Raw genomic sequence first — 20,246 nt, 5'->3', positions numbered from 1 at the left:
ATGAGTGTTTCTCAAACAGCTGTTGTCATGTGAGACTTCACTGAGTCACTCTGCTGCTTCCCCAGAGATTCCTCTTATTTTATTTTATTTTATTTTTCAAAATCCTTTTCATTTAAATCTGCTGTATATATGTTTAGAAAATCGCCTTCTAGACTTTTTGTGTAGCATGGAGCTCTTGTGCTCTGTGTCTAAGCTTCACCCCCACCCTTTCCTACTCCCCATTCTCTCCTACTTCTTGAGGCCTCTTGCAGTCTGTCTTCCAGAGCTGAACTGGAGGCCTCTCTAACCTGTGCCCTCATTGGCTAACCCCTGATCACATGGCCTGCAAGTGGGCTGCCCTTCTCTACAGTCCGCCCAGCTCTCAGGGTGTTCACATGGAATAACTCCACAGCTGCAGTGGGAAGAGAACAGGGACTGCGAACGAGACAGCGAGCGAGCCCAAAATGGACATGGCTAACCTATTCAAACATTTCTTTCGTGAGTTTTAAACTTTTCTAGCCCTTAGTTACTCCATAAAGTTGTTTTGACTTGTTTTGTTTCCACTTATCTGATTTTTATTTATTTATCCCTCTGAACTTCCCTGAGCAGTTTGGTTTCTTTGAACAACTCAGGAAAAAGATGCAGGTCTTTTTTTGCTGTTTTTTAAACTTAATGTATCAGATTTTTGCTTTGTCCGAATGTCTGTTTCAAGCTAACCGAATGAAAGTGTCAGGATCAGAGCGGGCAGCAACAGATTTTAGTGTGAACCCATTTGGTCTGACAAAGAGAGGCTGTCCCAGTGTGTGTGAGCGGCTGCAGACACTGGGTGGATATGCTTTTGAAAAGCCTGCTGCTGAGCCCAAGCCTGTAATTGCCCCGGCAATCCTTCTTTCTTTGAATTCACGCAGGCACAAAACTCACACACAGGCTAGAATCTTGCTTCATTGTTTTCTTCCAACGTTTACCTCATTGAGGTGGGCTACATCTTAGTGGATTACACTGTCATTCTCTCGAGCCGGTTCAGGAGTATCTCACGACATTGCAGATGGCTGTATTCTTTTATGTTTCCCTTAGGGCGAGCTCCCTGGTTCTGGGAGGGTCCCCCTGCCGCCGATCATGAGCTACAGTTGAAGGGTTCTCATGTAGAACACTGTAGTCATTGTGCAAAGAGGAGGAAGGGAGTCCTTGATGATTGATGGGACTTGGGTTCCCATCTTATGCACCTCTCATGGTTATCAGAGGAATGTCAATGGTTTACAGCCACACTGACACTTAAAAAAAAAAAAATTAACAGGGCCGTAATCTCACCTTGATATATCCTGGCTCTGTCTGCAGGAATCTCATTGACTGCTCTGCTTGTTCTCTAGCGGGAGGTGAAGAAGATAGAGATGAGCTAACAGGCATTTTGCTTGTGTAAACTCTGTAAGCTGCTACTTTTTCTCTCTCTCTCCCTCCTGTTTCTTTCTGGCTCCCCTCCCTCCTTTTTCCTGTTTCTCAGCCTCCCCAGCAAGCGGAAACTCTAATTTGAGCCACATTTCTCTCTTAGCTCAGTGCGAGCCAAAGAGGAAGTGAGAAGTCGGAGGGAAATTGAATCATGTCGTTTGGGATTGTCTGTTGGATGGCTCGCTCTTCAATTCCCGCTTATTTTCCTCCACATTGCTCACTCCTGTTTCCTGACTTAAGAGACCAAAGAAAGGAAAAAACTTCTTATCATAGCTAGGCCAAGATTAGTGTGAATAGTCCAAGTCATTCATGCCCAAGATGTTTTTTCTGCTGTAAAGCTGTATCACCACGCATTGCTTTTCCTGTTTTCTCTTTACATCAGATGAAGTGAGTAGTGGTCTTCACAAAGCCAGAACAGTAAGCATATTAGAGATTGCTGACTTTCTGATTGGCTATAATGTAATAGTCATGTATCACATCTGAAATACGTGTTTTTATTAGGACAATCGTCCAAAATGTAGATTTGTTTCATTGAATCTTAAGCTGTTGTTTTTCTTGTTTCCTGTGTTATGAAATCAGTTACATTGCAGTCATTGCAGGAATTTAAACATAATAACTCATTTGAGTATTAGTTCAAATCCTGAGCACATCTTACGGCATTTAAATGTTAATATCGTTTTTGCTTAAATGACACCACAACTAGATTTATTTAAAATGTGTTTCTTTGTATTGTGTTTCTCCAATACAAATTGGAGAAACGCAGATCAGTTTTGAATGTTAAATATTTTTCTAGCCTTCAAACTGTAAACATTACTCTGAGAGAAAGAGAGCAGTCTCAATTCAACAGGATTTTATTTTTGCTATACACTGAAGGATGATGAAGATATTTTCAAAGGTTAGTTCAGATTTCCTGTGAATCTATTGGGTAACTTCACAGAAAGATGTTGTATGGTTAAGAGCTTGTTGGGAAATTGAGAACACCATTGCGGGAGATGGACAAGTTAGTCATAGATATGCATATCTTAGAAACATGGACTTTCAACTAAACAAAACACTAACAGACTGTTAATACTCGCTAATAATAGCTTTCATTTTGAGTCATTTTCAAACTACTAAAGGGAATTAAAACAGGTGGTTTACATCTGACTGACATTACATGGTTATTTAATATCCAAAATGTTTTAATCTTTCTACTGCAGGTAGTGGAACTATTACAAATAATAACTCGACTGAATTGAACTAAGCCCTTAAAGTGTCTTAAAATCTACTACTATCATCTGGTTTGGGTAGAACCAACACAGAATCCTAAACATTTATTAGTGAATCCATGTATGTATATTGACAATAATGCCAATAATGTTGTTTGGCAAGTTGAATTAACTTTCTCTCCAAAGTCAATCCATACACTGTGGGTAAAGGTTTGAGTGATTGAGTTGCTTAGGTACACTGTTAGTAAAGACATCTTGATGACTGTAGAAGATGGGAGAAATGTGGGTTATTTACTGTCACAAGATTCATTATAATAGATGCAAATGGATGTTTTGCTGAAATTGATCAGCCCTACTTTATTCATGTCTTTCTGGTTAACTGAAAGATAATGGGATGAAAACAGACTTAAAAATTATGTCTCCATCCTTTAATTTGCGCTCATGATTCCAGCGCTGTTGTAATGATGAAGGTGAGCATGGATTACCATCAGGTGGAGTACGGAAAGTAGTTTTCTAACTGGTTGATTTGATACAACCTGACAGATCGCAACCTCAAACACACTGTAGCGTCTGACAGCAGCTTTGCTCCGCAGCACCTCTCCTTGAACTCTGCCCCATCACAGAGATCGATGGCTGCCTGCATTTGAAGTTGAAACTTGAAAGAGCTCTGCACGTTTCCTGTGTATCCGTCAGCCATGTTGGCAGACCTGATTGAAGCCATGGCCTCTAAAAGGCAGCCCCAACCGCAAATACGCCGACTCACTCATGTGTGCGCTGTCCCTCTCCTTTTGATTGACTCACACAGCTTCTGGCTCAACATGTTGTCATTACACTTAATGCGTACGTCTCTGAGTAAACCATATGGCTGAGGACTGCTGTTTTCCACTACATGTCCGAAGACATATTGTTGTCATGAACTTGCAAAGCTCCTCCTGAGTGTCTGCAATCAGATGACAGACATTGCTACACAGTAATTTTAAGCAACTTCACTAGAATTGTGAAGTAGGATGTGACGGCAACTTGCCACAGAAGAAGTAGCAGGACGGTTTGCTTTAACCTGACTGGCTGGAAAAAGTGTCTGTGTCAAAGCAAAGGGATGTTAAAGGCCTGTCAGACAGGCTGACGCGGGGTGTTGTCGTCCACAGAGGAAGAGCCCTGGAATGGAGGGAAGCCGGGAGGTCGAAAGGGCCCTGGCAGACAATGGACAGCCAACTAGCGTAGGCAGGCCAGAGTTTGGACAGAAGAAAAAAACCTCATTCCTGTATGTCACCGGTAGCTGGACAGACTTCCCGGCACTTTCTTCTCTTTGTGTTGTTGCGTTTCATCTGTAAACAAACTTCTGTTTTTTCTTTTTTCTTTCTTTCTTTTTTTTAATTTTATTTTATTTTGAAGGAACCCAACATGTGCATGTTATGCTCTTTGTCATTGTTTGCAGTGATTTACAGCCATCTGATTCTGTGTAATTTCCTTCCCCCACATCCCTCTCTCAGGAAGCGCACAAAAAAATAAGAGGCATGTGATGTTGTACGAGAGAAGTTTCCAGTGCACGGTGTTTTTAATTTCTCTCATAAGGTTTTCCCAGCTTGCAGCAGAGCCGCAACAAGGTTTGTGGCTTTCAGGGGAAGCTGAACGTCCCACACCGTATGTGCTCACAAAGTTCAAGTGGTTGTCTTTGTTTAGGATTATTGTCAGGTGTAGAAAATGAGGCAAAATGGAGAGAGGGCTATTTTTAGATCTCTGAGCGGTGTCTGCTTCTTCTTTCAAATGGCACTTTCCAGTCATCACGATTATATATTTTAAATAACCCAGTGACATACAATATTTGTATATGTTTTGTGTGACATACAGAGAAAGAACTGTTACATGGCACCACGTAGGAAAAGAAATTAAAATATTTGCAACATTTTATTACACTAAACTTTTCCCTTGAGCTGGAAATTGGGAAATTTAATTTGGCATCTCCAGCTATAGTGTACACTGTCATGACCTTTGAACTTTTCTATTTTCTGTGATTTGGTATGGGCTGGCTCTTTATCACAGTTGTCATCTGCAGGTAGTTGCTTAGCAAGTGTAGTTTAAAAAAATGTTAACTCACTGAGTGATGGATTTAAGATTTTTCTTTACAAATTGTGGAATTTGTCCTTCTAGCAAGAGTTAAGTGTGATAGCCTCCTTTCATCCAGCTGACCGGCAGCGTGCATCAGCAGCACTGTTAACTATACTTTCATATACCTAGAAGAAACGTTTAGATCCCCTACACTTGTATTTATCTTTAACTGGGAGCAGTATAGAAGGAAAAATGAAAACATAACTTTTTAAATCCTCAATATGCCTCGGTACAGGTAATTCCTACCACCATCTTCACTGTATTTATTGGGATAAGATGTAATAGACAAGTAAATACTAATATGTAAATATGAATTTGAGGATTATTAAACATTTTTAATTACATTTTTATTTTTTTACATATAATCTGAAACATATGGCATCCGTTTGTATTCAGCCCTGTTTCACTCTAAAACACTTAAATAAGATTCAGTGCAACCAAGCACACTTTGAAGACACCTCATCACAGTAAATGCAGTCTACCGAAGTGTAATTTAATCTCATCTCTACTTTATTGATGTTTGTAGTTGTAACAATGCTTCTCTTGACCAGTAGTTCATATACTGAAACCCGCCTCCTTTCTTTAACTGCGTCAAAACCATAATTGGGTTCTGTAGGGTTTCACTGGAGAGTGGTCCCATGGCGGCTATTAGTCCTTAACTCAGCCATCTGGGGTTCCACTCCCAACTTTCTGGAGTTTTGCTGCATATCTCCAACTTTTCCCTTTCTCTCTCTGCCCAATTCCTGCCATAATGTGAATTATGGTGACAAGCACCTCAAAATGTAAAATAAAAAGAACCTCCTCCAATGAGAGTTTACAAGCACATCTACCTTCACAGTATCAAGTATTGCTTATGAAGTGCTTTTGTTTACTAAAAATCTGATAACGATAACATGGTAAAAAATCATGCAGGTCCTTCATTTTCTGTTTGATTATGAATCAGTAAAATAAGTTTAGCTTTCTTGGAGATCAGAACTCAAAGAAAGCCAGAAATCTGCAATTGTTGGACCCGGATTTTTGCTGTGCTTTAGTTGGATTTTACCAGGATTTTCTGTGATGGACCTACAAAAAGTCTGGATAATTGTGAAGTGCAAGGAAAAATAATATGCAGTTCTTGGACTGTTTCACAAATAATCAGAAACTTGTGGTGCACAATTGTTTCAGCCTCCTTTTATTCTTATTCATCTAAACAAAATCCAGTTCCAACCAAATTACCTCCAGTCCGTGGTTTTGGAAAGCTCTGCAAGATTCCTTCCTGCATTACTTCTGTGACATTACTGTTGCAGATTTCCAGCGATTTGTACACAAATGTCCAAAACTCAATTGAACACACAAACCTGGCTCAATATCAAGGAAGCACTAGCCAGTATCTGTTAGCGCCACCTGAGCTCAGTGCAGCTGTGCCCTTCTCTGGAAAAGCATTTCCATTTCGTGCGTTTGATGTGAAAAGATATTATCTCTGCTAAACTGTAAAGGAAGCTCTCCCACACAGCCAACGGGTGAATTCTTCTGCATAACTCCAGAACACCATGATAGATGAGGCTTTAGGAGAAGCATTGCTCTCAGTAGCAGCCCCTGTATCTGTTAGCTGTGCAGGCAAATCAGAACTTCCCATTACTTACCTGGCTGCAGATTGAGCATCTATGCAAATGCTGTGGCTCTGCCTTTTTAATGCAAAGCATTCAGGGACCATAGCAGACAAAAGCAGTAAATGGACACCAGTGACAAGGCCAATGATAAGCCTTTCCTTAGATAAAATATAAACTTTGTTATCTCTCTGTTCTCATTTGGAGGCTAAAGATGTCTCTATCAGTAGTTGATGGCCTCTAACCTTCATTTGGGCTAAATTAGGTCACTTCCAACCATAAAGGTTCCAACTGCAGTATCTCTTTTTAAATTGTGCATGTCAGGAATTTATCTGATATGTTCCTTTTTGTGACGGAAGCTTCCGATCTGTCGTCCGATATCTTTTTGTCTTGTTTGAGTTGGTACAAAGATGCCTAACTGGCGTGTGTGCAGCACGTAACCTCCGCCTCCAGACATCAGCTCTTAACACCCTGTCTGCACTCTGTACTTATGCACAGTGGTGGGACTAATAACAGGCTCTACCTGGAAGCAATTTGACGTTGGACTCTGAGCCCTACTGTGAAATTTGTCTGCTCTCCTTGAGTCAGAGGCACCTTTCAGTAACAATCCATCTGCGGTAAAGGACACTCGCATTTCCCCAGCGGCTGGGATAACAGACGACACACGCCGTCCTCCCAGCGCAGTCCCGGAGACTCCACCCTGCTCCACTGTGTAATTTCACCCAGCTGTCTTTTGATTATGCAAGCAATAGCCTTGCAAACGTAATCAGAAATGAGCCTAAATCTGTCACCGTCTGTGATATCAGTGTCTGGTTGGGCTGAGCTGGAGTTTAAACGTTATAAAATGGTCACAGCTCTTCAGCAATGAAACTACAGTAACACTATAGAGTTGGAGGGAAGTAGAAGAGTTTCAAATCAGGATGCAGTGCAGGCCAAGGTGATTATTGCAATGTGATTAGCAGCAATGAGGCTGTAGCTGGCTGAACTGTTTTGTTCCAGTGAGTGCAGGCCGACTGGAGTGGGGGTGAGGTGTCTGATTTTAGTATTAGGTGACGGGTCACAAAGAAAACAGTTTCTACAGGATTTGTAGGCCCATGTCAAAACAAGTTTTCGTCCCATTCAGTTTTATTCCACCATGCCAGCATAGATTTTTATTGTTTCCTCAGCACCTACACCTAATCCTCAAGAATGTATTTAGATTTGGAGCGTGGGGGGTTTGGGCTCTGATGTGAAAAGGAAAGGATATTTAGAAAGCCTGTAATACTAATTATTGCTTTATTCTCTTTTTGTTTTACTTTTCATTTCTTGTTGAGACTTGTCCCACACCATTAGAAAGTTAGGGGGGAAAAAAAGTTTATTTTGGCACACAGGTATGGGCAAATTTATTGAAACCTCTGCTAACAAAATGTCAATAGCCTCAATGTTTTGCTTTCTTTTTAATGCAGTAGAATAATTTCACTCTGATTATTCAACTGTATTCAGATATTTAATATGATTTCAGGATTTTCAATTGGATTTTCAAATTACTGTTGCCACACCCCTGCTGTGTACAAGCCTTTTCCTATGACACTGGTCATTGCATATAAATGTTAGATGTCAGTTAATGTTAAGCAGGGCATAACAATGCCAAAAGCCAATATATCTTTTTTCCCCTGTTTTTTATTTGTTCTGACATTAAAATAATTACTGGACTAGTTGTATTTGGTTTGATTTCTGAAGATGATCTCAAGACCCCAAATGTGTTTAATTTTCTGAGATTGTTGACTTGAATGAAGAAACTGCTATATCTGTAAATTCTGGCTGAACTGTAAAATATGAATTTATTTTTTTTCTTGAAGTGGGATAGGTGGTATAGGTGATTTACCACCATTAAAAGGGGCACCAACAAATTTATCTGCATGCGTAGATCTCACTGCTAATCATCTTTTTGTTTTTTTGTCTCCAAGGAATTGGGAAGGTAAAAAGCAGGAAGGGAGGGATGAGAGACACCGCTTCCAACGCCGACACGGATCTGAGCACAGATAACGGCGAAAGGCTGTACGACCTCAACGTGCCCGCTTTCGTCAAGTTCAGTTACTCTGCGGAGCGCGAGGACGAGCTCTCTTTGGTGAAGGGCACGCGGGTGGTGGTGATGGAGAAGTGCAGCGACGGCTGGTGGCGCGGCAGCTACAACGGACGGTCTGGCTGGTTCCCGTCCAACTACGTGACGGAGGACATGGATGGGACGGCGGGGGGAGGAGGCATGGGCGGCCTGGGAGATCCGGCTGCCGGATCACTGACTGAGAAGCTGGTGGACGTGGTAAGAAGCAGCACGAACGGAAACAGAGTGTTGCACACGGTTCAGGCGCTCTACCCCTTCAGCACTGGCAACGACGAGGAACTGAACTTTGAGCGGGGCGAGGTGATGGAGGTCATAGAGAAACCAGAGAACGACCCAGAGTGGTGGAAGTGCCGCAAAGCAGACGGACAGTTAGGCCTGGTGCCTAAGAACTATGTTACTGTTCTTGACTCCAGCTCCCATAAATCCACAGCAGGGCCAGCCGGGCCTCCAACGCCTGACTGTGACTACATCTCGCCCTCAGGCAGTGGACGCTTTGCCGGGAAGGAGTGGTACTACGGAAAAGTGACGCGCCACCAGGCAGAGGTGGCGCTAAATCAAAGAGGCACGGAGGGAGACTTCCTCATCCGAGATAGCGAGTCATCGGTCAGTCACTAAGATCTGTTCATTAAAGGAGTTGTTCAGAATTTTTGAAATTATGTTCTGTTAAAAGTTTATAAGCAGCTACTGTCTTACCTCTAGTAGACACAGCAGAAAGGATTAATTTTTGAACACACCAACATTTCTCAAACTCTTGAAGGGAGTAATCAGGTTAGAATGTCATGTTAACATCAGTACCAATCCAAATAATCCACACCTACAAAGAAATCAACGCCAATTAGTCAGTAAATTCAGATGTGTGTTACATAAGGGGATGATGCAAGATTTCTCATTACCAACGAAACACACAAGAGACATGTTAGAAGAATAAAAGCCCAGCCCTCTCCCAAGACAATGTCAAAAATCTCACAAATAAGGTTGCCAGCAGAGTGAAAAGAATTATTTGATTTTCGGTTCACTTACAGAGAGGTTCAAAGAAGACCTGAATTTTCATAAAAACCACAATTTATTTTAGAAATGTCTACTGCACAAGACTCCACTGTTGAAGTAAAAAGATTTTCAATGTCTTTGAAGTTGGTTTAAGACTATGACAAGTCAGTTCACTGCTGGGAGTTTACTGCGATCAGATGGTTGGAAACATGATGTTGGGCCGTCTTTGATAATGCAGTCCTGGCAGACTTCATCTCAGTGATGGAAGGAAGGAGAACAGTGCCAGAGGCATTCTTGATAAGAACCTAAACAAGAAATGAGGGTGGACTTTTTCAGCAAGACAATGAATACAAAAATAAATCTGTTATTTACCCAGTCAGTTAGCTGACTTGGGTCCTATTTATAGTTTCTGTTAACATCTTTTTCCCAGAACTGTTTAAGGGCACCTGAAAAATACATGTGACTATTTTAGGTGTTTTGAAGGTGTTGTTACCCTAAATGTTTGTGATAGGTTCTACTCTTCTTTTTTTTCTGCTGTAAAGTTCTTGCCATCTTTGTCTAGTATAAATGCAAATAAGTTGTACCCAGAAGACTATCGCTAAGTGCTAGTCTCTGCAGAGCCAAGACTGAAGCAGATTTTCAGCATTCTAAGACTGTGATCATTATGATTTGTAAGAACAGTATTTCATGTGTTATTTGCACAGATTCCGACTAGCATTAACCAGTAAAAAAAATACTTGAAAGCAAACCTTTTACAGCAGTTCAAGTTAACAATATTCTAGTTATATATACATATTTTTTATTTTTCAAACCATCTTCGCTTCTGTGTTTGATAACTTTGACTATGAATGTTTTCTAATGCTCAGTTCTCAGTTTGCGTTTCACACAGGAATATTACTGGGGTTGCACGATCTCGTTTCTCCGTCTTTTGTGTAAATAATCATCAGTATTAAAAACCGTCCAATGAATGCGTAGCAATGGCTTAAATATACTCATTGCTACGCATTAACATAAACCCCCGACATTTTTAAGATTAGAGGTACTTTACAGTTTAAGTCCGCTTTGTTTTTGGGCCCTTTCAGTGCAGCCATTAGCTGCAGTCTCCGGAACCAGCCAATCTGAATATGTATTATCTGCTGCTAAACTTTAAACAGACCTTCTCTTAAAAATTCTGGACTTTTCCTTTCCTCCTTTTCCTTCTAATCGTTCCTGTTGTCTGTGGTCACTAATCCGAGTTTTTCTTCTACTTTTTCAGCCAAATGACTTCTCCATCTCCCTAAAAGCGCAGAGCAAGAACAAGCATTTCAAAGTGCAGCTGAAGGAGAGCCTTTACTGCATCGGACAGCGCAAATTCAACTCTATGGAAGAGCTTGTCGAACACTACAAAAAGGCTCCCATCTTCACCAGTGAGCAGGGAGACAAACTGTACCTGATCAAAGCCCTGGCCGCATCCTGATCCGATCCTCACACACACACACACACACACACACACGCACACGCACACACACACCCGCCCACGCGCGCACACAGACATGCACAGAGATTAATGGCTTCCATATATAAAACAGATTCTTACACCAGAACACACACTAACATTTCTGCTCCAAGCCTGAAGACTTAACACATCATCAGGACTTAAATGGCCACTTTGTGAGCATTCCAAGAAGAGATATGGAAAAAGCATGGGAGAGACGTTGAGAGAGGGCTGAAGAAAAGACTTACGGACCCGGAGAGTTGACTACAGGCCTCTTGGTCGCATTTTAAATTATCCACGTTAGGTCATAGGCAACGGCATGTATTTCACCCTTGGTATCTATTGGGGTTTCATTTAGATTTCTTTATGTTGATAATATATAATCTTTTTTTTAACAATTTCCTTTAAAGATGTGATTTTTATTATTTTTTTTAAACTACACATGACTGAGATATTTTTAGATGACGACTTACTCAGAGCCATGCCTGCAGGTCTTACACGTCAACTCACTTTAATGTTTGTCTTAAAGCTTTTTTTTTTTGTTTCTTTCTTTGTGGTTGTGGACACATTAATCCACAACCTCAGCTAATCATTGATAAAAATCAAGTGACCAAACTATATTTATTTAGATTTGTTAGGATCCGTGTTGTTGAGATTGAAATGTTACAATGCATTTGCTTTTTTTTTGTTTTGTTTTCCTCCATTTCTTGTGCAAAGTAGGCTTTGTTTTGTTGTTGTTGTTTTGTACAATAGAACTGCTTGTGCCACATTTTGCTGTATCCACATCATGTGAATGTTACAAAGAGGCGGCAAATTACACGGCGAATCTCATGATGCAAATAAGTAGAATAGTGTCAAACCAAACTCCCTTTTATTTTCCGTTAAGAATCCATTCACAGCTGGTAGAAATCAACTTTTTCTGACTACTACCAACTTTTGGGGTTCTGAGAACTGATCTGTCGTTTCTGATTTTGAATGATTTCCCAGCTCTCCCCCAAAAGGATTATAAAACATGAGAACAAATGTGTTGCAGGTTTGGAATCCAACAGCTTATGAAGGAATTACAAGATTATCCACATTAATGGACCAAAGTCCTTGCCCCCGCTGTTGTCTGATTCCCCCTTTTCTAAATTGGAAAATGGCATCAAAATACATTTTACTGCAATCTGTAGAATTAAAATGGTGGGAATATTAGTTTTGTTTCTATCTTTTTATCCTGTATCTGCTGACTAAGCAAAAAATTGGCAGATTTTGATCTCCAGCTGGTTGATTGGTTCATCTCTGCAAACTTCAGTTGTCTGTTTTTTTTTTGTTTTTTTTTTTGCTTTTTTTTAATGACACATGCTGCTTTTTGATGGGTTTATGTAGAAAGTTTATAGCTTAAGTGTGCTTAATGACAGGAGGAGGAGAAATCATATTTTTCACAAATTAAAGCTGACCAAATTGGTCTATTCTGATCTCTGGTCAATTGGTCAGTGCACTTCTAGGTTTTGGGAGTATCTTTGTGTCTAAAGCTCACCGTTGGAGTCATAGAGTCCTTTTCTTTTTTTTTTTTTTTTTTTTGTCATCAGGAAAAGAAAATGTATAAATCTAGTTCTCTGGAACAGAGAGGGGAAGAGGAGGACTGGCTCAGGCAGCCAACAGGGTGATCTCACTGCTCCTAAATTAGTGATTACTAAAGGGAATAGAGGGTCACCGGGAGATCAAGTGTGCATACTTGCAAAGCATGGATGTTATGCGAAAAAAAAAACTACCTATTCCTTGCGGAGGCAGAAAAGATCCAAGTTTCTAAGTACAGCGAAGGTTTGGAGTGAGCTTTTTTTTTTTTTTTTTCACTGAAAGGGGACTAGGTAGAGTCTGAATGTGGAAGGGCAGCAATCAAAGCTGCAGCAGAAGGAGTGCTGGCAGGGAGCAGCTCCAGCAGGGGGATGGTGATGATGATCATCATCATCACAAAGCCTGCTATGATGAGTTCTCCAGCTGCAGCTGGTTGGACCAGGGCACAAAAAGAAAAGAGGATGAGGGAAGGAAAAATAGACTAAGGAATTGGAGAGCATGTTCCACTGTAACAGCCACGCCCAGTCAATCATCTACTAAGCAGCTGATGGAGGATTGGGTGTAAGGTTTTTGATGAAAGCATCTGAGGTGATTGGCAGAAGTAGAGATGGACCAATCTGAATGATCAGTCTTGTACCTATCAATATCCATTTTCCCCAATTGTTTTCTTTTAGAACCTTGTTACAGGAAGATTTAAACAACATTTACGTCATTATTTGATGAGTAGTGGTGATGTCACACTGTGTGTGAGAGTCTTAGTTTCTAGAACAAACACAAAAGGATTAAAGTACACTTTGAAGTCCAGCATTTTCTGTTGGCTTTTAGCAGGGCTAGCATTGATAAAATACCAGTTTCCATGTGTATTTTCTGGAGAATGTAACTCTGTACCTTAACTCATGTAAACGTTAAACATTTCATCATCCAGCATTTTCAAAACTGATTTTAAAAGCTTAGAATAACAAAGCAGCAAATTTGCTACACTGTTTAACCTTCCTGTTATCTGCTGAAAGTCTTGCTTTCTCTCGCAGCCCAAATAAACCACTGACAGGTCATCAAATACAATTGTTTACTTTAAAACAAATTCTCAGATCTCTGTTACTGAAATTGGCTTACTTTGTCTTCTTCGCTCAGTAGTTGCTTCCAGTGTGAACTGGAGGTACTTGGGTGCAGTGCGTTCACAGGTTTATTTGTTTGAGTCCCAGCCACTGGTTAGATTTCATCAACTTGAAAAAAGCCTGATTTTGTTTACCACCCTATTTTGTTTCAGATAAAAAATTTTTAAAGCTGAAAATGTTTTATGAATAGTTAAACCATTCATTCAGATTTATGTGTTTAAAGTGCTAATTTTACAGTTTCTTGAACAGATGTCTTAATATGTAGCACACATAAAACAAAACAGCTTTTGGAGATAACCGTCGAGTTATAATTAAACTTAGCAATTAATTAGCATTCCCTTTTGCAGATATGTGGATTTGATCAAATCCACATATCATCAATTCCAGGGTTTTGAAAATACCCAATCTGCAGCTATCTTCTGGATTCATTTGTTGGATTCATTTATTCACCTGCTTGTTGCCAGTACTTCCTCCCTGGCCCCCAGTTTCTGCAGCATCTGTGATGCCACAAAGCATTAAAGTGAATCCGCCAACACATTCTGCCCCACTTTAAAGGATTTGGGAGAATTTAACGTGCCTTCACAGCTTTACGGCAACCAAAGCTTTAGCTCCCCGATTATTTTCTCCCCCCCTTTTTTCTGTAGAACCCGTACTTCCTTCTTCTCTTATCACTGCTATCTGCTTAAAGCTTTGCATGTGCATCAGCAGAGCGATTAGCAGATGTGTCGGGACGGCCGGACATATCCTCAAAGGAAAGAGCATTTCCTCCTTTAGCGCTCACCAAATGTCATGGACTTACCCCTCTCTCCTTTCTTGGTCATGCATAATACGCCCTTTTTAGTTGGTGTGTTCCATTTCAAGTGACCTTACCATAGCTGACTTCATCAAGTATTAGATGAACAGTGAATGCCTACATGTAAACGATAAACACGTGCGGACGTTGAGTGATAAACATAACTCCAGGTGTGATGTAATCATGACCTAAATCTGTATGAGCACCTCAAGTAACTTGTGTTTCGAAACGTCAACAGTTTAAGATATCATTTTTACATCTTAATCTACAACTAGTGTAAGAGTTCACATTTGTTTTTTTTTGTTTTTTTGTTTGTTTGTTTGCAGATTAGCCACATAAATATGAACGAACTCAATATTTAAATATTTAGCTTGATATTAAAACAGAACTACAGTATCTCCCTGCTTAGATATTGTTACTGGGATCTTTTTTTATTTTACAATAAAAAGGAGGCTGCATGAGCAGAGCCTTGTAGCTGTACAAAAGAAATGTCTGCTTTAAAGAGACAATAAAAGTCAGTTGTGACAGATATTATCAAGACTGCTCGTCAAACTATTCGTCCTGATGGGACGTAAACTACCGTGCGCTCTGAACTCGCTAAATTCACCCGAGATATTGTTAAACTTTCACACAGATGTCTTGATAATATTAAAAACAAGTGGCCCGTGTTTGATTTTGGTGCTTTCGTGCTGCTTACATTTCTGTGGTGATATTTGTCTCACAAAGCTTTTTTTTTTTCTTTTTTTTTTTTTTTTATTTCTGTAAGTGAGAGTGAAGAAACAGATCCATGCTGTGGAATGATTAAAAAAAAAGGCAGTGCTGTGAAAAAAAATGTAATGTTATGCTCTTAATACTGTTTTTATGGAGGGGAGACTGTCTTCAGGTGTAATAATTTAGAAGATTTAGAGTGTTAAAGATGTAATAAAAAGCAAAAAAAAAAAAAAAGTTGTCTGCTTGACTTTTAATGCACGCTATATTTTTATGTAGATATAAAAAGAGCACAGGTGCTCTGAATATATTAAATCTTTTTTTTTTTTTTACCTTTTTCTGTTATTCAGCTCAACACAGATTCACCACACATTTCAGTTATTTATTGCTGATGCTCTCTTGCAGGTAATTTAAATCCAAATTTCTGCTCGTCAGATTTAGACGAATAACTCATTGTTTAACCCAAACATGTCAGCCTACTGGGAAAAGTTTGGACCATGTCGAAGCAGTCCTTTGGATGGGATTTGCTTAACATTCCTGTCAATATTGTGGTTATTCCTGTTCCCTGTGGAAAACTTCTGGAGTTTTTCCTTTCACTCAACTTTCCTTCAATATGCTTAGATACAGCACTCTTAAGCACACAGACTCTTCAGCAAGTTAGTGAGATTTCCAAATTATTCATAACATTTGAGGTAAATATTGTTTTTGTAATTGACCTTATGTAATACTTTAGTTTTAGTGTTTTATTAGCTCTAAACAATAGTCATACAACTTCATAAAAAACTGTTTATATCTGTGTGTAATGAATCCTGAATTATGCTCTAATTCATGGAGAAGTGTCTATAATTTCAGCAGTTATATCTATGATGTGTGTGTGCCACCTGGCGGTCATTAGTAAAACTACATTTACAATGATTCAGAACGATTTCAAACAACTTATTCATGACTTTTGGTTTATTTAGTCAGGTTTTGAAAAATGACACTGACTGCAGTACTTTAAAATAAATCACTCTGTTCATTTGCATAATTCAATATATTGCATAACATTTCACTCACAAAGACAGGGGTGGTCCAACAACATTTCTTCTTCTTCCAAGTACCCTCATTAGTCCCTTCTGTGTGAAGTAGTATGCTGGTTTTCATGGCGCATGTGGGACGAAGTGAGTTTGTGTGGCTGTTACATAACTCTGGGGCAAACATCACAGCGGCCCTCAAAGTCCGGCCCCGGTCTGTTCCGACAACAGAACAGCAGGAGCCCTTTCAAGCTCGCTTTGTCTTCATGCCATAGCCCCCCTCGTCCCTCTCAACCTCCCTAACGAGTTGCATGAGGGAAAACATTGCAAAGTATCATGGTAAATAAAAGATAAAAAGGAACAAGCTCAAAGTTGTTTTAGATAATATCACAGCAAGCAATAAAAGTGCGTTATTGGTAGCTATAAGAACTCTGATGAGAAAAACAAATGACTGAGAATAGATCTGAATACATAGTCTAAGCCAGACATATTAAAAAGTCAACTGCAGCTATTTACTTACAGTTTAAAACATTAAAAAGTATTGAGGCTTAACCAGTGAACGATTTCAGGTGCGGAGGAATCAGAAACCCTACGTTGGGTGAACTCTGACTGATCTATTGTGAAATAGGAGATAGAGAGGAAGCTAAAACTTCACTTTTAGAAGTAGAGCAAGTCGGATAACGCGCCAGGCAGGTGGGTCATCACCTGCATCCTGATCCACCAGTGCGGCTCCATGGGGCTGTACCGCGTGTACGGACGCTTTGACCCAATGGCGTCTGCGATATCATCCAGAACCGGAGTCATGTCCTTCTCGCCGCTGTTGCAGTAAGAGCGCATCAGTGCCATGTACTGCTCAAAGTGGCTTTTCCCGTAGTCGTCCTTCACCTCGGCAGGGGCCTCGTTCCACAGCTTGTTGGCTGTGGTGGCCACAATGTCTCGGGTGAGGATGCCGGTGGCCACGATGTAGTTCCCCGGCTCGATGACGGACACTTTCACTCCCCAGGTCTTCATCTCGTAGCGCAGACAGTCGGAGAAGGCCTCCACGCCGTACTTCGACACGCAGTAAGGAGATCGCAGCCGGTTGCCCATCCTGCCGTACATGCTGGCGATGTTCACAACACGGCCTGCAAGCGGATAAAACACACCGCATTTATATTTATCGGTTAGTTTTTTTTGTGTGTGTGTGTGTTTCCTCAGGTTATCTTTGATATTAATATTAGGTGCTCTGAAATTTTTTTTCCCCCCCAAGTCAAAAACCCAATTAATCAGATCAGCCTGAAAAAAAGGTGCCAGAACTTAAGACTTTTGCATCAGCTGCCAATAAAGTAAGAAAAGAATTTGAATAAACATCTTGTGCTATTTTTCAATAACCATTAAAGTGTATTTTTGTGCATTCTTAAAATTGTAATTCATTTTGAAATCAAATGTATTATATTTACTACAATGTAGTGTTTTTGTTTTTACATTCTACTTAATGAATTTCTTTTTAGCTGCTAAGCTTATGTTGTACTTTACAGTGTCTTGTGTTAAAAACCAGTGTATATCTGATAAAAAATAGTTTTGGTAAAAACAAAATGCATCATATATTTTACATTTGCTCCCCAAATTCTCTAAAACCGGCTTTGATTGTGTGTTCACTGTACACACAATGTCTCTCTTTCAGATTTTTGAACTTTGGACGCATCATTTTTTTGATATGTCATGCTTACACGAAGGTGGGCGTTAATAAGTAACAAACAGAGAAAAACCTTCCATGGGTTTACCTTTCGCCTTGCGGATTAATGGCAGTACAGCTTTGGTGACCCTGATGGTGCCCCATAGATTGACCTCCGACAGCTGCCTGTAGGTGTCCATGGAGGTGAACTCCACCTCTCCGAAGGTCGACACCCCAGCGTTGTTCACCACAGCCCACAGACCTGACGGATTTACAGAATCATAATGAATCAGCCCACGTTTCATTTATCTGTATTTAGGGGTAATAAACTGTTAACATTACCTCGTTGTGAGTCTTCCAGATTGCCTTTGATGTGTTCAACTGCCTTTTTCACCTGGTCATCACTGCAGACGTCAAGCTGCACCACCTTCATGCGTTCTGAATGAAATTCCTCAAGCTCCTTGGCACCCTCTCCATCTTTGTCCTGCATTATGTAAAGAATATAGTCAGGCTCATAAACAACATTTAGTAAATCCTCCATTTGGGGCCCAACCCCAGACACAGATTTCACTGGTCAAAATGCTTAAGCTCAACAGAAGCTTGATGAGGATGGAAAATGAAAACTTGTGAGGAAAGAATAGAATATAATATATAAATAAAAGTATCACAATTGCATGTTTTCATAACTGTATCAATCAATCAAATTGTATTTGTATGTATGCAACAGCATTGAAAATCTAACAAGGAAAACCTAATTGTGCACTCCACAAATCTGGAATTCATGAAAATTCAGAATCAGAGTTTGCTTTCTGATAGAGCTTTATTTACTTTGCAAAGAATGTTTAGTCACTATGTGCAAAACTGACAATCCCCAAAGCTTCAGTGGCAGTAATAAGTGCTTCTGCAAAGTATTGACTGGCCACACTTTAGTTTCCATTTTGAAAAACACCAAAAATGATTTCACTGCAATTGTTCTGAAAAGGATTGGATTATTACCTTTAGTAGACACCCAGCAAAGACTGTGTAACCGAGCGTGTGCAGATGTTTCGCAAGTGAAAGACCGAACCCAGTATCACAACCTGTAATAAGCACGGCTTTTCCTTGGACCTATAAAACAGAAAGCAGTCATGACTCCACATAATACAGGCAAAAAACTAAATATTTCACTGTAAATAAGATTATCAGGTACAGAGCTGCAGCCGACATTGCAAGGTTAATCCTCATGCACCGTTAACCTTGCACTCAAGGAAATTTTCTGATAATCTAAAGTCCTGAAGTTTCCTCTCATAAATCTGCTGTGCATATTGACACATTCCTCAAACAGTCTGGTTAAATGTGCAGCAGAATCATAAGGCGGGTACAAAGCACCACGTTTCTGCTCTGTCCCCTTACCTCAACCGATCCCCTTGGGAATCGAGGGGTCGCGACATACAGTACAAAAGTCGCGTAGATCACGACGATGCACTCGGTCACGCTCGTTTCTGGCAGTCCCAGCAACCTCATGATGGCGTTGAGGAGAGCGGGGAGCCCGAAGCCCAGCACCACGGTGAGGAGAACCGAGAAGGACACCAGGAGCGCCACTCGGAAAGCGGACTGAGGAGCCATCTTGGAGCAGCTGTGAGTTTATTTTCCTGGAAAAGCTGACTACATCACCCACCAGCGTGGGGTCACGGCACTGTACGACACGACACGCCCCCTTCCCTACGTCGAATAAAGGTTAAGAAAAAAAAAAACAAAAACGTTTTTTAAGCATCTCATGTAACAGCTACAAATGTTCCACAGTGTAAAAACCATAGACAGTGTTAAGATTAAAGGTTTAGTTTTTTTTTTTACTGAAATTATTTGCGTCACGGTGACGCCGACTAACGGGACACGGTAAAAGCGGAAGTAACTGATGGGGAACCTTCTTGCCTAAAAAAAACATCCAGTAAAAATATAGCAGACTTGACCGAATAGGAACAACGTCACTTCGGAGAAACCTCTGAATATACATACACACACAGTTCCCAAGTCAGTTGGGAAAATACTCACAAGTGAGACTTTTTATAAGGTGTGTATTCTGAACCAAATATTTTAGAAAAAGATCACATCAGCGCCCTGTGTGCAAAGAGCCCATTGAGGATTCCGGTAGCACGACCTTAAGCTTGCTTGAAAACCCTCCACTGGCTGAATTAAAATTGTGAAAACAATGGAGGCTTAATATATTCAAATAAATTTCAGATTTTTCCTCAAAAAAAAAAAAAAGTTTCATATAAACCCAGTAGATCCTCAAATTTCAATGTGAAGTTGTCAAAGAATCCATTTTTCACTTTTATGGTGAACATTTACCTCATGAAGTATTGAGGAAAGCAATGAAGTGCTCAAACATTTCATGGTAGTCAATGTTGAATTTGGACTCAAGTTTTGCTCTGTCCCCTTACCTCAAGGGGACAGAGCAGGATTTGGACCAGTAAGCAGTCTTTTCTTCTTGGATCATCTCATCATCAGGAGTGGCTTAACAGCTGTAGCTCATGTTCCTAAAT

General features: G+C 40.3%; 2 protein-coding genes across 4 annotated transcripts in view; one reads left to right on the top strand and one right to left on the bottom strand.

The window, feature by feature from the left end:
• The window catches only part of nck1 (NCK adaptor protein 1), a 37,870-nt gene extending 23,134 nt beyond the window's left edge, over nucleotides 1–14,736 (top strand). For 2 of the 3 annotated variants that reach the window (XM_005797817.3, XM_023326564.1), the window contains exons 4-5: nucleotides 8,269–9,026; nucleotides 10,666–14,736. In XM_005797817.3, the coding sequence (XP_005797874.1) occupies nucleotides 8,269–9,026; nucleotides 10,666–10,866 (959 nt within the window). In that variant the 3' untranslated portion in view covers nucleotides 10,867–14,736. Of the gene's footprint in view, nucleotides 1–352; nucleotides 478–8,268; nucleotides 9,027–10,665 lie in introns of those variants that run through there. The other variant, XM_023326565.1, reaches the window with a different exon arrangement.
• A 1,246-nt stretch (nucleotides 14,737–15,982) lies between these two features.
• On the bottom strand, nucleotides 15,983–19,381 carry bdh1 (3-hydroxybutyrate dehydrogenase 1). Its single transcript, XM_005797881.3, has 5 exons — nucleotides 19,117–19,381; nucleotides 18,721–18,831; nucleotides 18,067–18,208; nucleotides 17,834–17,986; nucleotides 15,983–17,194 (listed from the first exon to the last, which is right to left on the bottom strand). The coding sequence occupies exons 1-5, from the start codon at nucleotides 19,327–19,329 to the stop codon at nucleotides 16,728–16,730; spliced, it is 1,086 nt and encodes a 361-aa protein (XP_005797938.1). The 5' UTR covers nucleotides 19,330–19,381; the 3' UTR covers nucleotides 15,983–16,727.
• Between the last annotated feature and the right edge of the window lie 865 nt (nucleotides 19,382–20,246).

This window comes from Xiphophorus maculatus, chromosome 21, assembly GCF_002775205.1.
Source record: "Xiphophorus maculatus strain JP 163 A chromosome 21, X_maculatus-5.0-male, whole genome shotgun sequence".
NCBI lineage: Eukaryota > Metazoa > Chordata > Actinopteri > Cyprinodontiformes > Poeciliidae > Xiphophorus > Xiphophorus maculatus.
The sequence above is the reverse complement of the archived record's forward strand: the minus strand, read 5'-3'. Positions and strand labels throughout refer to the sequence as shown.

Coding starts and splice junctions, on each gene's coding strand:
- bdh1 (XM_005797881.3), bottom strand. CDS start 19,329: ATGGCTCCTCAGTCCGCTTTCCGAGTGGCGCTCCTGGTGTCCTTCTCG. Junction 18,832..19,116: donor TCCCAAGGGGATCGGTTGAG/GTAAGGGGACAG, acceptor TCTGTTTTATAG/GTCCAAGGAAAAGCCGTGCT. Junction 17,987..18,066: donor TCTGGAAGACTCACAACGAG/GTAATGTTAACA, acceptor TAAATCCGTCAG/GTCTGTGGGCTGTGGTGAAC.